This window comes from Manis javanica, chromosome 11 (genome assembly GCF_040802235.1).
Source record: "Manis javanica isolate MJ-LG chromosome 11, MJ_LKY, whole genome shotgun sequence".
NCBI lineage: Eukaryota > Metazoa > Chordata > Mammalia > Pholidota > Manidae > Manis > Manis javanica.
Genome location: NC_133166.1, coordinates 50,800,011 through 50,819,298, shown reverse-complemented (window position 1 = coordinate 50,819,298; position 19,288 = coordinate 50,800,011). Strand labels below are relative to the sequence as shown.

The 19,288-nt window shown below is 36.9% G+C and overlaps 1 protein-coding gene across 1 annotated transcript in view; it reads left to right on the top strand.

Annotated features, from left to right (window-relative positions):
• The window catches only part of DCDC1 (doublecortin domain containing 1), a 496,388-nt gene that overhangs the window by 450,262 nt on the left and 26,838 nt on the right, over nucleotides 1–19,288 (top strand). Inside the window, exons 31-36 of the mRNA XM_073216357.1 lie at nucleotides 3,635–3,805; nucleotides 8,860–9,045; nucleotides 10,422–10,625; nucleotides 11,833–12,034; nucleotides 15,078–15,230; nucleotides 16,608–16,709. Of these exons, the coding sequence (XP_073072458.1) occupies nucleotides 3,635–3,805; nucleotides 8,860–9,045; nucleotides 10,422–10,625; nucleotides 11,833–12,034; nucleotides 15,078–15,230; nucleotides 16,608–16,709 (1,018 nt within the window). The remainder of the gene's footprint in view (nucleotides 1–3,634; nucleotides 3,806–8,859; nucleotides 9,046–10,421; nucleotides 10,626–11,832; nucleotides 12,035–15,077; nucleotides 15,231–16,607; nucleotides 16,710–19,288) is intronic.

Below are 19,288 nucleotides of genomic sequence, written 5' to 3'. Positions count from 1 at the left end.
GTGGTTGGGTGGGATAGGCGAAGGGGATAAATGAGCACAGAAATCTCAATCATAATATAAATTGGTCATGGGAATGGAGGTGCAGCATGGAGAATGCAGTCAACAGTTCTGTAAAATCTTTCTGGGTTGACAGTAACTGTACTGGTTGGGGTGAGGATTTAATAATGTGTATAACTGTTGAACCACTGTGTTGTATACTTGAAATCAATATAATATTATGTATCAACTGTACTTCAATAAAAAAGAAACCACTCTTGAAAACCATCTTTAAAGTATTTACAGTAGTTTTGTGTATATTTGAAATTGAATATGTTCATGTAACTCTTAATTTAGTTTAACCCAGCAGATGATGATTGTGGGCTTACTGCATGTCAGGAGCTATGCTAGTTACTTAAATAAAATCCACTGGCAAGCATGAGAAATTATCTTAATAGCATTCATACAATCTCAGTGGTGGGTTCAATCAGGTGAATAGTTGTTAGATGCACATATTTTAATTTCAGTGATTGGGACAAATTTAAGTTCCTCCTTACCTGGCAACTGGAGTAAACAGCATGGTCAGGGGATTCTTTCTGTAGGATGTGAGCTCATTAATGTTAATTCTGTTAAAAGACTCATTAGAAATAGACTTTTAAACAAATGCTGAGCATAGAAGCCACAGGGCATAAATCTGCAAAGTAAAAAGCTAACCTTTTCAAACAATATTGCTTCTCTCTCACTTACCAACTTTACATTTCCCTGTATGGCCCCAGAAGATTAGCCAGAGATGGGTAAGATTTCTCAAGGGAGGAACAACCCTAAGACAGGCACAGTCGCAGGGGGGCCGTCAGGTGAGAAATTGGGGATCAACAGAGGTGAGGCTTAGAACCTCACCCCCCCCTGTTTTGAGAGAAATCTTCTGCATCCGTGCATGTTTTGTTGCCCTTGTCTAGCTTGGATTAATACTTAGCACCTGATCATCTACATTTGCTCTCTTACAGCACTAAACTATGTTTTCTACCTTTATCTTGCATCTACCTACCACTTCAGCATTTTATTAAAAATAATAATAATAATAATAATAAGGGAGAAATGTGGGATTCACATATAAATCAAGGATAAAAATCAAACGAATAATCATAATTGACCTAATTGTTTATAGTTCATGATGCATGATCAAAACCAAAAGTTTCTGTGATGACTGCCCTTGGACTGTTCACCATGTAAGAACTTATTCACTATGTAAGAATTTGTTCACCATGTAAAAACTTGTTCGTTATGCTTCAGAAGATTGCAGACTGTTGAGAATTAGGCTTGGGGTTGATTAATGATTGTGCATTGAGTCCCCTATACAGAATTTTATTGTTGTTAAACAACCATATGATCAATAAATATGAGAGATGCCCTCTCAAAAAAAAAAAAAGAATTACACTTTAAAAAAATTGGAATAAGTTGATTTACAATATTATACTGATTTCACATGTACAACATACTGACTCAATAATTATATACATTACTAGATGCTTGCCATGAAAAGTGTAGTTACCCCATTATCATGCCAAGTACTACAATATAATTGGTTATATTCACTGTGTGGCAGTTCCATTCCTATGGCTACCTTATTTTACAGTTTGAAGTTTGTACTTCTTTATCCCCCTCACCCATCTCCCCACCTCCTTCCCTATGATAACCAACAGTCTATTGTCTATATTTGTGGGTCTATTTCTTTTTTGGTTTGTTTGTTTTAAATTGCACATATAAGTGCAATCATATGGTACTCTCTCTGCCTGGCTTATTTCATTTGGTATGATATCCTTTAGGACCATCCATGTTGTTGCAAATGGCAAGATTTCCTTCTTTTTTATGGCTGAGTAATATTCCATTGTGTATATGTACCACATCTTTTTTTTCCATTTGTGAAATACACTTTTAACATACTTTTGCAAATGTTCAAAATAGCAGCAAAATAATTTTTGGAAGACTCCAGAGAAGTCTGTCCTCATCTGAGTTCTGGGTAAAGACCTACAGAATTCTGTTTCCATGTTTATCATCCTCACTTGTAACCAAAGACACTGCTAGGTGGATATGTGTACTTCCTTGTTAGGAGGAGAGAACATTCAGGAACATCCCTGCTCTGCATTTACTTTCTGTATCCTCCACATTATTTACCATCTTTCTGTTGAACAGAATATATTGTCTCCAAAAAACCTTTTTTTATTCCATGTTATTAATAGCAATAGGGTGATCCATTTTGTAGGTCCTAACTCCAAAATTGGGATGTAGCACTCCGGACAAATAACAAAGCTTTCTTAAGTCTTCTATCCTTATTATAAATATGGACTTAAAATTTATTCTAGGAGACATAGTATATATAACATCACATTTTTCCCTGTCAGGTGCCTCTTTGTCACAGATCACAGTGAAATTAAAACCTCATGCAGATGCAAATTTAGTACCTTAATCAGTTTCAAAAAAAAATTATAGATATGGATGTTTTCCCCTAAGGTTTCCATTTTATAAGAAATGAGCTTGATCCCAAGGTAATTTGTAGTACCTTTCAAGATTTTTTTCTTTGCTGGTGTTTCATTTTATTTCTTGAAGCAATTCATTTGTGAGAAAATATTAAAGTTCAAGTAAAATAATAAAAATGACACATGTTAGGTTAATGTTACCAGACCTCCTCCCTGTTTCTTAAAATACAGTCTTTGTTTTCCATACCTCGAAGGGATGCTATATTGTCTGACCTATTAAGTCAATTTTTAAGACTCATTTATTTTTCCCTTTCTCTCAATCTCTCTTTGTAAAGTAAGTGTTATTCATTATAAAGTTCCTTGAGGTGTCATGATGTTTAGTTGGAACTAATCTACTAGTTTAAATTCTCTTAAATTGAAACCACTCATTTCTTTATTTATACTTGAGCCAAGTTTTATAATTAGAAAAATAAGCTCTTTCTATTACATATAAAACTGCGTGTACTCACATTTAAAAATAAAACCTTCCTGGTAGCCAGTGAAATGTAATTTAGAATATCAAGTTACGATTTTTCATTTATTAAATTGATGATGTTTTGGTCAGAATGTGAGTAAAACAGGCGATTTCATATACTATTGTTGCAAGTGTAAACTAGAATAACCTTTCTAGGAAATATTTTGATATGATAAAGTTTGATATGACATATAATATTTTTAAATGATCATGTTATTTTATCAGCAATTCTACTTGAGGAAATATCAAGGGTCTGTATAAAGATTCATTTGTATGATTTTTCATTGCCATTCTGCTTATAATAAGGAAAATTTGAGAAACAATCTACATGTCTAAATATTGAGGATTGGTAAAATAAAATATCCCTAAGGTCAAATGTATATATCCTTAAAAAAAGTTAGGAAAAAGTTCATGGAATATTGTTAAGTTAAAAAAAATGCAGTTACCAAATTATGTTTCATGATTCCATTTTTGTAAACCAAAGAATGCATAATATAAATATAAAAAATATTGCATATATAATCATCAAATATCAGTAGTAATTATTGCTGCATAGTGGATTTATAATTAGCTGTGTTTTCAGAATTGATGCAGTGAAAGCTATGACTGCTATCACCAAATAATAAACTCTCTTGTCTATTTGAATCCATATTTTATCTCTTTTTTCCAGAAATATAAGCCATATAACAATGGGGCTTCCAATCAAAAGTGGAATTACATGGAGAATATGAAAGCTTTTATGGCCTTTCATAGTACTACCCTAGATAAGGAAATCACAGCAGCAAATTATGCTGGTATTTGTACATCTTCTGTGATTAAAGAAGAAAACATTGATCAACCAGTAAGTGTTTCCTTCCTACTGAGGGTAAAAGCAAAATAGTGGGAAATGGGTTAATTTAATAAAGCAAGAAAAAAATGTTACTAGAAAACTTCATGTTCATACAAACTGAACATGGATTTGTGAATGAAATCACTTAGATTCTGTAATTCTGGTTAGGAACAAAAGAAGAAACAATCATGTTACCTTCTGCTTATGTTGTTTCAATGGTTCCCTATCATCCAGCACCACCTGTGGTTCGTCATCAGTTCCCCAGAACACACATGAGATAGGATAATCACACTACACACCCACAGGTGTGCCTGCCATACTAAATGTCAGTCCACTCCAGAAAGCATACTAAAATGCAAATGACTGTAGGTGACTTCAACTATATTACATTGTGTTAAGCATAGAGCTAAGAGTGAATATACTCTAATTTCTAAAGGAAAAGATTTCTCAAGTTTGGTCCTATAATTTTTATTAGTAAGAATTACTACTTGTACCATACTTTATAAATACCTGAGATACTTATGAGCCACTGGGTCAAGCCATCTTGCCATAGTTGATGATTAGAAAATTACATAAAATTGAAATCACCTAAGGCCACTTTAAGACCCTCCAAGACTTTCCTTACTCTGTTGCTTGCACATCTCTAAATTGCTGCCTCTTCTCCTTCACCCGTTGTTTTCTAGCTCTACTGAATGATTTATGGTTGTCTAAAGGTACCATACCATTTTGCATGTCTTTGGTTTTAACTATGTTACTTCCCTTGACTTTTTCTCCTTTGTCTGTGAGTTCATACTCGTTAGCAAATATGCTGTCAAAGAATACTGTAGTCACCTTAAAAGTAATCAAGTCAGCTTGAAAAGACCCCAACCCGAAAATGAAATAATTTATACATCACTAAGAATAATGAATCAAGTGGATTGACATACATCTGATATGTTCAAATATGTACATATATACTGATATCAAATAGCAATAACTTATTGATCACAATTGGATGACGCAAGGGAACTCATTAGTTACTTTGACAATTGGAAGATAAGGAATCAAGTATTTCTTTTTTCCTTTATGAACTCTACCTCAGGATAACAAAATATGATAAGGAGAAGTCTTGCTTTTTAGTATTATCCCAGGTAATAAATGAATAAGGTATGAAAAAATTTAAATATCACTGTGTTGTGAACTTTAAAAAATTAATAGATCTAGGTAATGATCATCGTAGCTATGATCATTACAAAAAGAGACACAATAGATAACATATACCCCTTGATGGGAGTACATAGGACAACTTTTGAAGTGCTCTTGCCCTGAAAAATCTAACTGGAGCTTAATCAAGTCCTTCATTATAACTTACAACTTACTGGAAATACAGGAGATTGAGGAGCACTTTAAAAGACAAAGTCCATGTAGTTATCAAAATCCTACCTGAAAATATACAACAAATAAATTACAATAAATGAAATGAGAGAAAGAGATAATAGGAGGAACACGGAGGTTAAAATAAATTTAACAGGTATATGAACCAATTATGTATTGACCTTATTTTGATTCTGTCTCAATTGTAAGAAAGGGAGAGAGTTGTAGAAATGTGAATAATGACTGCGTATTTGATTATATCAAGGTATTATTAATTTTAGGTGTGAGGTTATAGGTATGATAAAAGAGCATTTATCTTAAAGAGAGATATACTGAAATATCTGAGAATGAAATGATGCATCTGGAATTTGCTTCAAAGTAATCCAGGGTAAGAAGAGAAGTGGTGTGGATACAGATGCAAAAGACTGATAATTGTTATTAATTGTTGAAGCTAGATGAAGGATAGATGGGGGCTCGTCATACTTTTGTATATAGTTAAAGTTTTCCAGTGAGTTAAAACTCATGGTTTTATCAAAAGAGACAGGGAAGGTGGAACTGTAGAGTTGGTGGGAAAAGAAAGGGGAGTAATTATAATGACAGATCATAGAATCTAAGCTGAGTTAACAGAGTGGTGGCATTAATGGTGTGATGTGAAATGGACAGTGAAACTGGCCCATGGGCTGAGAGCTCAGTGGGCATCTTGGCATCTGCTTAAGAAAAGATGAACACTTCAAATACCAGAGTTTTCTACTAGATCCTTTTGTTAGATATACTTTTTAAACTCTTTTACATGTTTTTCCTTAAACAACCTGGGCAGAACCCCTATTTAACCAAGGTAGGACCATCAGTATGCTGGGCACAGTGCCATGCATCAGATGGTTGGCACGTTGGCTTTCATCTGAACTAATCTTAAAATCATACATGCAACTTATTTTCTTCAAAATAATTCTTGAAAGCCATCTGCTTTCCTGTCATTTTCCTTCCTAGTATAAGAGATATAAATTAGTCATGGGGTGAAAGTACAGGATAGAGAATACAGTCAGTGGTTCTGCAATATCTTCCTGTGTTGACAAATAGTAACTGCATTGTGGTGAGGATTTAATAATGCAGATAACTGTTGAATCACTATGTTGTATACTTGAAACCAATATAATATTGCATATCAACTATATATACATCAATAAAAAAATAAGTTAAAAACATTTTTTCAAAAGAGCATGGCATAGAAGATGCAACATTACTCCTATGCAGTATAAAATGGCTCTTTTTGCAAAATGAGTTCTTAAAGACTCAGATGGCCTTCTAAGGTTATTTGTTTAACTTGAATACAGTTGCCAATTTCCATGGCTTTATCAATAACTTGCAGTTTTTAGCACCAACCATAGCATTCTTCACCACCAGTCAGCTCCTCAATTTCCTGGTCAACACTAATTCAATTATTAGCTAATTTTATTTAGTGGCCATCTCATGACTTTTTAGATATTTTTCCTATAGGATTTTAAAACTTGGTTGCCTTTTAGCAACTCTAAACAAAATTTAGATTCCTTTTTGTTAACTTTCATTAACACTGAGATAATTGTGGAAGTTGAGTATGGGTACATGGGGTTCATTATGCTGTACTATTTTTGTATGTGATAGAAATATTTTATAATAAAAAAGTAAAGAAAGGACTCTTAGAGTTGATGTCTCAGTAATTATGAAACAGATACCTTTCTTTGAACCATATAATCAAAGTATTCTTTTATTTATGTTAGTCAAAAGAAACTTCCCAGTTTTCAACAATTATTTGTTCTAAATGTTTATAGTAATTCTTTGACCATCTAACACCCTTTTTCTTAATAATATTTCCCAGGTTCTCCTAAAAGATTTTTCTTATGGTTGGTTGGCTAAAGTCAGGATTCAAACAAGTTTCCTATGTGACATCTAGTTGCAGAATCTGAAATTTCCCCGTAGAAAGCCTCTTATTTGGATTTGTCTATTTACTTCCTGTGACATCCTTTAATTTGTTTCTCTAGCCTCCATAATTTCTGTAAAAAAGAAGTTGTATCTAGAGCTGTAGATTTATGTTCAATCTTTTTTTTTTACCAGAATCTTCATAGGGTTTACTGTTTATTTCATATTTATCACTTACACGGGCATACAGTGTCTGGATTGTCTGTTTTTAGTGACAACAGGTATCAGTGGGCTCAGGCGATTACAACCTAATCCCACACTTAGCAATTTTCCCAATGACTTTTCATCTAGTGTTACAGTTTGATGATCTTCACCTAAATCAATTAATTTATTAAGAGTTTCAAAACGGTCGATTTTGTCTAATTCTATTGTCTTCCCCCACATTTATTAGCTGAACTTCTAATATAAGGAAGAACTTCAACTAGGTTTAACCTCTTCAACTAGGTATTTGATTAACCAACAATATGGTTCTTAAAGGATGGTAGAATAAATTAAATTCTTAAATCTTTCTATCTCACTTATCTGCTATGGTATAACAAACCACCTGTAAACTTAGTGGCTTAAAACAACCACCGTTTTTTTTTGTTCTGTGGGTCAGCAATTTGGCCTGGGCTGAAATGTGGCAATTCTGCTGATTTTGCCTGGGGTCACTAATGTGGCTGTAGTCTCTGGTGGTGCATTGGCAGGTGAGTGGTTCTGTGGGGACTGTGGGTATTAGCTGGAGGCCTTCGTTCTCCTCCAGGCCTCTCGAGCAGGCTAGGTCAGGATGGCTCACACTGCTGACACGGCTCCAGTTGGAGCCAGAAGAGAACAAGCTCCAACGTGCAGTGATTTCTCCGCCTCTGGCTGCCTCCCATTTACTAATGCTACATTGGCCAGAGCAAGCCACATGGCCTTGCTCAGATTCAGGGAAAGAAGAAAAGGAGAAAGCAGTTCTATTTCTTGACTGGAGAGAAGTAGCAAAGTCACATTTCAGAAGGGCATGCAGACAAGATGGGGCAGTGTTATCATGGCCATCTTCTCCAAAACTTTGCCACACTTCCTAATGGCCAATTTTCAAAGTTATAAATTGGAGCCATTTTACTTCCAGTGGACTTCTCTAAGTTGTGGGTTTGTTTTTATTTTTTTGTTGGGTTTTTGTTGTTTCATTTCTACTTACATTTTTATTGTCCTTATGAATCCATGGCATTTTTCATATTCAAATGTATTCAGAGTATTTCAGTTGTCATTCTTGCTGTTGCTCCCAAATCGTCCCACTTTGAGCCAGCGGAGCTTCCTTCACGTTGGTTCCTGGGTCTTTCTGATATGCTTCTTTTACTTTTGAATGGTTTCTTTTCTTTCTGGACATCACAAGACATCCCTTGCATATCGTGTATTTTTCTTGCCTTGGATCTGGACCTGGCCATTCCTCCAGGAAACCCTAATTCTGGATGTAAGTTAAATTGATTCTCCTGTGAAATTTAACTTGAACTCATTCCTGGTTTTTGAGACCCTGGTTAAAATTAAAAACAATTCAGCAAAGCATCTTGCCTCAAAAAAAAAGTGTTGAATTGTCATTGTCTCTAGACTTTTTCAGTCAACAGAGTTTGGAAATTTTTTTCATGTATAATTATTAGGGAGCAAAATAATGCATTCCTGTTGAGACTTTGAATTTACCTTTTGAGGATTATAAGTGATTTATTTGCATTGTAAAGTGTTCTACAAAAATGCTCTCATAATTCAAATGTGCCTACATCAAACATCTTTGTCCATCTTTTTAGGGATACTACTATCTCTCATCCACTGGAAACACAAAAACAATGCTGTGCTTGGCATGCGGACAATCCATGAGAGCAGAGAAGAGACTGAAACAATTGCTTCCAGGGCTGCCATTCCTCTGTGCCTCAGGTTCCAAGATCCAGAAACCCTTCTCACAAGGGCCTTTCAAGGTCATAAATGTGGCCGAGGTGGGTAATGAGCTGAGCTCTGCTAATACATGTATAGCATCACTTCGGAAACTTTGATGCGATCATTATCTGCCTTGCACTCAAGTTCATCTACACTCATCCAATTCATCTTCTTCTGATGCACCTTTACCATTCCACCTACATTGATTTCCTTTTCCCCATTTTAATTTTAAATACATTGTCTATTAATAGTTCGATACACTCTTTGAAGTTAATTGGGCACCTCTGCGGCTTTAATCATCTACTGACACCTTTCACTGCTCTCTGTGTTGCTTTTAGATGAGGAAGTAACTGCGAATCTTTACTTAGTGGAGCAGTTTTTTGCCCATATCTGCAGGGTAAACGCCTTTTTACTAGTATGGAACATTGGGGGAATTTGACATGTTGTTAATGACCGTTCAGGTTGGGTGCCTGAATTCACACATCCATGTCTAATACTATTAATAGCTCTTGGAGAAAAAAATCTCTGCTGCTTTTCTGTGATTTTAATTTAAAATGGCACCATTAAAAAAAATCCTTTCCTTCAAGTTTAGAATGAGATGTGCTAAGCGCAGCTTACACGCCTGTATAAAATGGACCTATTTCCAAGTGGTGGAAACCTTCCCACCTGGTGTGCCTTTCAGGGCAGGCCCACCCCATTCCCAGGTCACTCCTGTCTCTCCCCTAAACCTGATCACATAGCAGCGCATAGATGGTGGGGTTGGTGGAAACAGTCACCCACCCAACTGAAACAGTGACTCTGACAGAGGAAGGAAGTCAGGCCGCTGGGGAAGTCTGAAGACATTTGGCTTTGCTTTGGTGGCAGTAGGGTGGTGCTAAAGAGGTGGTGGTGAGCTGACTGGAAACAATCCCCAATGTTACAGAATCTCAGATCGAGCTTTTCCCTCAGGGCAGCATCCTGAGTGGGAATGGAAAAGGAACGGTGATGTGTAGTATTCACCCCCCTCAGTACCGGGCGTTACCACCACCTCACTCACCTCCTCAGTTTTCAGCATCTGCCACCACAGAGCAGCAGCCTCTTAAAGATTAAGAGAACATTTGTAGTGCCAGTGTCCTCTACTTCAATCCGGGGCTCCTCTGACCTTGGCATTCTTCTTCCCTATCTCCTGTTGCAGGAGAAGGTCAGAAACACAAGCCAGAGGCTTTCAACCTCCTAGAGAGTCAGTGACAGGGCTGGGAAGAGAACAGGTTTGTAACTCAATGGCCTTCCCATTACAGCATCCAATACCCATAGCATGTGAAGTGAGCATTTCAAAATGTAGGTGCCATGCATGTATACATGCAAATATTTATTAATTTAGGGGACCAAAGTGACCCAAAATAACGAAAAGAAAAGAAAAAAGCTTTAGTAGACCTGTGATTTTTTTAAAAATCAGGTTGATTTATCTTCCTACGAGGCTGAAAAAACTCTAAGTTACTATGAAGAACGTCTATTATCTTTACGGATGAAGACCTGCACCCAAGTTGTATCTCATAGTGATGTGGCGGCTATGCACCAGAAGGCAGTGAAAATAATTGCATACAAAAATGGAGATGGATATCAAAATGGAAAGTTAATTGTGACTGGAACATTCCCCATGGTAAGTGGCTATCACTTAAATAAATGCCTCTTGCCTCCTCAGAGGTAATGATAATGGTGATGCTTCTGACAAGAAAAAACAGTGGGACTGAGTGATAAATGACCATGGCCGATTTTGCTGATTTAGGCTGATGAGATCAAGATCTGTTTTTTTAATAAAAATATTTTTCTAGATTATATTTCTTTGGATACAGACTTAGAAAAATGAGACACCAGAATGTTTTTCAGATTGGCTAAAGAGCAAAGATATATAAACATGGGGAAAACAAAGTTACCAGATTTTCTTCATTCCTATGAGAGACAGAATGCTTTTTCACCTTCCTTTGTATTCCAACTTCAAGGTCTATGTCACCTGAATATTCTAAGAGATTCCGAGCACTTATTTGTTGATAGAGCATTTCATTTCATTTTCAAATTGGAGAAGCAGGAATTGTGCTAGGAGGGAAATGTGTGATTTCTGTCTTAGAGGCTGTTACCTTTTAGTGGCAGGATTTGAAGAGAGCCCCAAAGGCCCAAACCCAGCTGTGTTCTTAAATAGCCTGGTGATTGTCTTGTTTATTACATTCTGGCCAATACATTTAATAGCATATTTTACAAGCAATATTAAATATGATACAGAGTTACCCTGGAGACTTTCTTGCAAACACACACATATACAGTCACATCTTTGGTTAAATACAAATAGATTTTTTATTATGACGTTCAGTGGACTAAGCAAAATACAAAAGTTAGCAACTCCAAGATTCACCCTGGGTCCACAGCTGGCTTTTGTGGTCTTGAGCAAAAACATGAACTTTTCAGCCTGTTTTTACATCTTTAAACTGAAGTAATAATATGTGCCAGTGAAAGTCAACTACTCATTTATTTTAAAGCAATTCATCACTATGAAGTGTTACATAATTTTATACCTTATAAAGCAACAAAATTGAAAGTGGATTCTAGATTGACCATTTCTTAGAAAATAATTACTCTGAAGATAAAATATTTTTAAATATGTCAGTTGCTGCATTAAATTTTTGGAGTTAAGAATTTTCACAGCTTAACTGGACTAAGATTACGGAAAACAATCTAACATCCAAACTTGTCTCTAACCACAGACCAAATCAGTAATGATTCAGATTTCTATCTTCTCAAATTAAAGAATTCTCTCAGATTTCTCTAAAAACAAGCTCGTATGATGATTCCAGTTCTATCACTATTTCGCTCAGCTTCTTACAGAGTGCACGGAACAACTTGGTCTTGCCAGAGCAGCTTCCAAAGTATATGCCAAAGACGGAACCACAATCCTTTCCTTGCGTCATTTGGTTTTATGGGCTCTAGATGAGTCTTTTATCCAGAGAGACTCCAAGGAACCAAAGAAAGAGGCAGTCTCTGTGGGAACAAAAGAGGCAACTGCTAAAAGCATGGAAGGTTGGTCGCATTCTCCCGGAGTTAGCTGACTCTACCTCCTTTCGGTCGTATACAGTTAAATGTGATTCTTTCATTCACTCACCCTGTCTAGAATTACAGTCACAGGAAGCTACTCTCATGTGAGATTCTCATGTTGTTTTTAATCTTAAAGAACAGTAAGAAAGATAAAAAAGTGTAAGTATGGTTTCAGCACCAAAACAATAAATAAGTTGTATAGAATTTATAAAGTGTGTTTAATAGCTTAGTTATTTTATGCAACATGAGCAGCTTTTGTTCTTAAATTCAGAACCCAAACCAACTGGAGACCACTTAAGAAAGTGGGCCTGGATTAATGTAAATCCCTTCCTACTATTAGAAGAGAAGGTGTCCTCTCTATACTTCCTGTCCTCCAACTCTCCTTGCTTGCCTCTGCCTAAAAACTGTCAGAAACTCCAGTAAATGCACCTGTATTGCTGCTCCTCACACACTGTTACAACTATCTGTTCACATCTCTGTGTGCCTTGTTATACTATCTACAACTTGAGGGTAGGGACCGTGTCCTCAACAACAGTTTGCTAAATGAAAAAGTGTCTTCTAGCAGTGATTCAGCAGAGTTATCTCAAGTTTCCACTGTTGTATTGAAAGGCATGGTTTAGAGGTTAAAAATATGGGTTTTGGAGCCAGAATACCTGGGCTAAGATCCCAGCTGTCACTTGCTAGCTGAATGCTTTAGGGCAAGTTGCTTAACTTCTCTGTACCTCAGTCTTCTCTAATAGTCATGTAAATATATACTTACCTACACTATATATGAATATGAATATGAATATATATCACTTGGAATAGTGCCTGGTTGATGTTTATCAAACATTCAATGAATACTAGCTATCATTACTGTGTGTAGGATTGAGTAGGAAAGCCCCACTCTTCTTCCTGTGTGTGTCTCCTTTACTCTCACACTACTGTGACATTCACACTTCTGATACCAGATGTATGGGTTTTTTTCCTCACACCAAGCAATTCTGTGACATGAGCTGTATGTCCTACAACTTAACTCAATTCAGACACTATCTACCTGGAGATAACATCAGATCCCACAGTTAAGAACTCAGTCCCACAAGACTTCCCCACTTCCACCCCAATTTAGATGTCCAGACCTGTGCTTCTGACTGATTGGCTATATATCAGAACTTCCCTGACTCCCTCTTTGAGTTTGATTAATTTGCCAGAGCAGCTCACAGAACTCAAGAAAACAGTTTACTTACTATTTTCCAGTTCATTATGAAAAAATATGATAAGAGGTACAGATGAACATCCAGATGGAAGAGGCACAGAGGGCAAGATATGTGGGAAGGGGCATGGAGTATCCAAGCTCTCTCCAAGCCCACTACTCTCTCAGCACCTTCACACATGCACCTACCCAGAAGATTTCTTAACTTTGTACTTCTGGGAATTTTAGGGAGACTTCATCGTGTAGGCATAATCAATCATTAATACCATTTCCAGCCCCTCTCCCATCTCTGGAGAATGGGGGGGTGGGTTTGAAAATTCCAAGCTTCTAACCATGGTTTGTCCTTTCTGGTGACCAGCCCCCATCCAGGTGCCTGTCAGGAGTCACCTCATTAGAGCAAGACAACGCTCTTACCCAGAAAATTCCAAGGAGTTTAGGAGCCAGGGCCAGAGACCAAACATTAGAACAGGAGATGCTCTTAGCGCTCTTATTATTGTATTATTTCACAATGATATTATTTGTTTTGTTTCCTAAAGAGCTTTAAAAATTAATTTTGTGAACCTGTAATGTCTAGCTAGTCGCTAAAGCATACAGTTCTGCATTTATTTGACATGTAGAGTATCTGATCTCCAAGTTCTGGAAGATTACAACCTCAACCACTCTTCTTTCAAATTCTTATGTAAAACCTGTTTGGAAACAATGTCACTCATGCTGGGCTCTCAAAAGGGTATCCTCCTCCCTTCCTCTCTACATTCTAAAGGTTAGCCTTGGGTCAGGCAGGTCCATTAGCAGGCTTCCCCCTTTATTGACTTGCAGTTTGGCATTATGCCATCAGTTTGCACTGAGGAACTTCAAAAAAACAAGCATCAGTCAGAAACTCAGTATCATGCTCACTAAGGAGGCCGTGGTTAAAGGCACAGGCTCTGGAGGCAGAGGTCTGGATTCTAATCCTGGCACTGCCCCCACCTACCTGTATAACTAAACCCCATTCACTTTGTAAAAGAGGAATGGACCTTCCTCAGAGTATTATTTTGAGAATTACATAAGATAATGTATGTAGAGGTCTTACTAAAATGCCCACCATGTGTAAGTTTGCAATATATGTTAATTTCTATATAAAATATTATTTGCTGTATCACAAATAACCCCTTTATGAAGACCTTGGAATAATCTCTCTCTGATCTCTGGACCAGGAAAGGCACATCTTGAGAGGCATTCATCTCCGCATGGGCCGCATGCTTCACGGCCCACGTGTTCCCTCTTTGCTTTGGTCACTAGGACGCTCAGAGCCCAGATTGTGCTTTATCTCACAGATTGAAAGCAAATAAATCTGTGGTATTCACGTCCATTTAATAAGAAAAACATTATTGTTGGATGCTTGCCCAATTAAATAGATCAAATGCTATTATTCTCCACCCTTCACTTTTTTTTTCTTTTAATCTTCCCAACAGCAGAATGAAATAGGTACTATTGTTCATTTAAAAGATGAGAACACTGAAGCACCTGTCTCTGTCTTAGTCTCTTCCTATACTCCTTTCCCCCTTCCTTGGGTTTTCTTATCTTTTTATTTTACCACTTTTCAGAGTAGATATTTTGGGAAGCCACCTCAGATTTCTTTCATGACTAGGTGAAGTGAAAGAAAGGAATTAAAATATATGTTTACAATCAGATTATTGGTTGCATATAAAGTTTCTGATCAAATTTATGTATTTATGTATGGTTTTGGTATTGCCTATTTAAGTCAAGTCATTAAGGAAGAATGAAATGTTTAATAAACAAGTGAATTCAGTACTTGTTATTCATTGAGTAATGGCAACTGTGTCATTTGCTTCCCAGAAAACACAGGAATGAATGCAAAACCCAAATTATTTCTAAAGTCTGTGGCATCTGATAGTTTGGATGGTATAGATAAGTCTTTGCTGACCCTCATCCTTAGAAATCCCATTGCCATCTGGGTATCTTGTGGTGAACCGTTTTTATCTCCGAATGGTAAGTTATTCTTTGTGCTGTCTTTTAAGCAAGCGTATGAAGAGAGAGGGAAATAAATTTTATGTCACCATGAGAAAATGAATAATTTTTTTCTTGCTGCCACATTATGATTTTACTTTGAAGCTCTGGGCACAGCTGAGACATGCAAAGAGACAAAAGGGAAAGCACAGGGTGTCGTATGGCAGCTCTGGCCCAGCCCAGCCCAGTCCAGGACTTTTCAGAGAGCCCCAGATGCAGCTCCTGCCTCAGAGGGTCCTGGCCCTGCCTCCCAGGCTGGAAAACAGGCTTGGGCCTGCCAACATGCCCCCTCCAGCTTGGCCCCAGGCCTGTCACAGATATCTCAGCAGCCAGGGGTTGCCCCACTGGGTCTGGAGCTAGCACCATCCTGGCAATACCCACTCCTAGACCCTCAGTGTCTCCCACCCGCTTCTCTTCCTGTATGCACGGTGTGGGCACAGGGTCTTGCCTCCTGTTGAACCCCATGGCCCCATCAGGGGCAGTCTCTGCCCTCAGGCCAAGAGGTCAGCACAGCAGAGATACATGGTGGGGACCAGGGCTTGGTGGCAGGGAGCAGAGGCAGTTGCCAAATGAGCAGTGGCCCAGCCACAGCACAGGGGAGGGACAGCACATGGATAGCAACTCTCCAGGCTTTAGTGCAGCCCAGGAGGGTAAAGAAGGCAAAGTGGATAGGGACAGCCTCCAGAGCCTCGAGCCTGAGGTACACATCAGCAGTGGGACTCTCAGATGGTGATAAATGTGCATAATGTCAACGTGGTAACATCATATTTAGGCAAAGAATAAGTAATATGTACACAAGGATAGCTATTCTCCTATATTTGCACAACTGCCTGTTTTTTCTTACTGGAATGGAGAATTCTGCATGGAAAAAATGTCTAATTTAGTTGATAAAGAGATCCTCGGTCTGTAAGACTGAGAATAATGGTATACATTAGAAAATAACAAATGAGTTTAATTCACATTGAAGATGACCTGTCTGCACATTTTCATTTTAAAGAATTGTACCCTTTAGGCAGTAGGTGGATGTTTAAAAAATGAATGGTTCCAAGCCAGGCTTTCATCACCTCCAAATAGTTTGTAGAAATAGAAAATGAAATATGGCTATTGCATATGGTAAATCTATATAATAAAACAGCACTGTTCTTCTTTTCTGCCCCCCTCTATTCCATAAAGAAATGCCGTAAGCCCTGTCATCTTTCAAAGAAGGTTTCTTTTAATGACCCTTACCTTTTAATTACTTGTTTCTAATTGAATCTATTTCTTGGAGCAGAAAGTTCTTTATAAATTATTGGCTTGCATGATAAATTGCTGTTGGTAATAGAATGCAAGATAAAATATTATGTATTTTTATTATTCTAGCTTTGCAAAAAGCAGGAGAATTAGAAAAACAGAACTGGCTAAAAAAGGACAAAATTTTGGCTGATCTAGACACCATGAAACACAAAATGAGACAGTTAAAAGGTCAGTATGAACTAAATCAAATATCTTCATGTTTAATTCTATGTGTAACCTCAATTTGCTGGTAGTTTTTTCCTACCATTAGATACCAGGTGTTCAACTGAGTACTATATAAATATTGGGTCACAAAATTTACTCAAGCAAATCTAAAAGTTAATAATATGTCTTTTCTGTGCTCATTTTACACTTGTAGATTTTATATTAAAATGAAAATCAGATGACATATACATTTTTAAACATTAGGAGGGTATCTGGGTCATATAACTACTCTACTGGTTTTAGAAAAATCACTGAGCTGACATTTTATGGGCTTTGGAATGAGTCCTTAAAAGTTGATATCAATCCTTGTATATTGCTGAAGAAGTGTTTGTTTGTTTGTTTGTTTTGTTTTTTTAATAATCTGAGTCAAGAAGTACTAAGTTCTTCAAAAGTCAGTGTCAGTATCTCAGAAAGTGTCCTTGTTATGCCGCATAAGATATGCTATTCATAGTCAAAGTGACCAGTTGATAGTATTTGTCTTCCTCTTCCATTCTCTTTGTGGTAGAATCTTAGGTTCTGGGCCTTATATTATTCCTAGCACCTGAGATCCCAAGTGATTCTTTGGGGAGAAACATGTATTATGGACTTTAGTTTGGAAAGGAATACATTTCAGGCTCTGTAATTGGCATAGCAGGATTTCAGCTCCTGAGTATGTGTACTGTGTTGTCAAAAGCATGGGAATCTTACTTCAATAAGCAATACAACTAGTCCTAAGTGCACTAGACAGAACTCTGGTTGAAGAGGCAATTAACCAGTTCTTGGGTATAAGTAGAAAGCATCTAGCACAATTTCTAGCTTCTACTACTACAACTACTAGACATTTTCACTTGAATGTACTATGGGTATGTCTAAAACTTTAGTTGCTATCTTTAGCTATCACCCACACCAAAGTCTCCTTCATTTCTTCTAGCGGTGGACCCTACCATCATCCACCCAGGTGCTCCATCTGAGAAACCTGGGAGTTATCTTGGCATCTTCCTCTCTTACTTTTTTCCAAGCAAATATCAATAAGTCTTCTTGTTGCCAATCTACTAAGTTTGTCTCAAATGAATTCTATCTTAACAGCCACCTTTGTTGTCCAAGTTCAAGCTATTGTCATCTATTCCTTGGATTACTGGAACAGTTTTCTAATTCCCCTAATTCAGAATATCACCATGATGATAGAATGGCAGTCTCCATTCTATGCATCATGGTGATATTCTGAAGCTGGAGTGATCATGCAAAAATACAAAGTTGTTATGGTACTCCAGGCATAAAACCCTTCAAAGCTCCCTATTATCTTTAGGACAAAGGTGAAACTTTTTAATGTGGTCCTTCATGATCTGGTTCTCTGTAAGGTTCTCTCTTTCCTTGGCCACCCCAGTCCACCCATTCAAATTTTCTTTTCAGTTCCTCAGACATACCATATGCTTTCTGAACTCTGAATTTTGATGCAATTCAGTTTCCTCTTCCTCAGACTTTTCTCTCTTCTCCCCTTGGATTGCTTCTGCTCATTATATACTTGTCAGTTTTTTATTTCTTCTCCAAAGCCTTCCCTTATTCAAGTCAGGGATAATGTGGTTTATCACATCCTGAACTTCCCCTATGATAGTCCTTATATGTTGTTATAATGACCTCATCACATGACTGCCTCTCCTATATTACATTATAAATTCTATACCCTTCTTATTAGTTCTCTGAATAGTCATAGAATGATTGAATTAAAGAATGAATGAAATTTCAGCCCTTCACTCCAGCGAGTTTTCTAAGCTCAATTCTTGTATCAAATTAAATCAGTGAAAAGTAATATACTGAAAACAGTACCCAGCAGAGCTGCCTTTACTGGATTCTGATTTTATATCATGTCTTCAGCTTGTATTATAATTAAATATTAACAAGGCATTTAAAGTTCATTTGACATCATCTACAATATCACTGTTGAAAATAGTCAATCACTCAGATGCTGTCCATTATGGAGGGATCCACTGATGTAGTTTCTCCTAGTTTAGTGCCAAGATAAATCTTGTTTCTATTGACAAGCTGTTCTGTTTTCTGCTATTAAATATACATTCAACACATACTTACAAAATATGTATTCTAAGGAGGGCATTTTTCAGTTGTTGGGATTATGAGGATAAATAAGAACAAGTCTGAGTTCAGTTAACTGCAGTCCCTGTTAAATTATGAGCTTCTTGAGGACTGAATGAAAGAGGAGGTATGGGAGGTGTGCATAGTGGCTAGATTGATTATTTCCTACTATTAAAGTCATTGGTAAATGCAAAAAATATTTATTAAGTATATACTATGTACAAATACTGTGCTAAACTCATATCCCATTTCAGTTGTAAGCATGATCATTGCTAATGTTAATCATAATACTAGTAATAACTTTGTAGAGTCTTTTTGATTAATTAACAAATGTCAAAAATTTACAACATGAGTAGCATGCAATACTCAATAAATGTTAGTATAGGGGCTCTTGAGAAAGCAGTCCATTTTCCTAGTTGGGGATCTTAAAAACTGATAAATATATCTAAGGAATGGCAAATCAGGCCAAACCATCA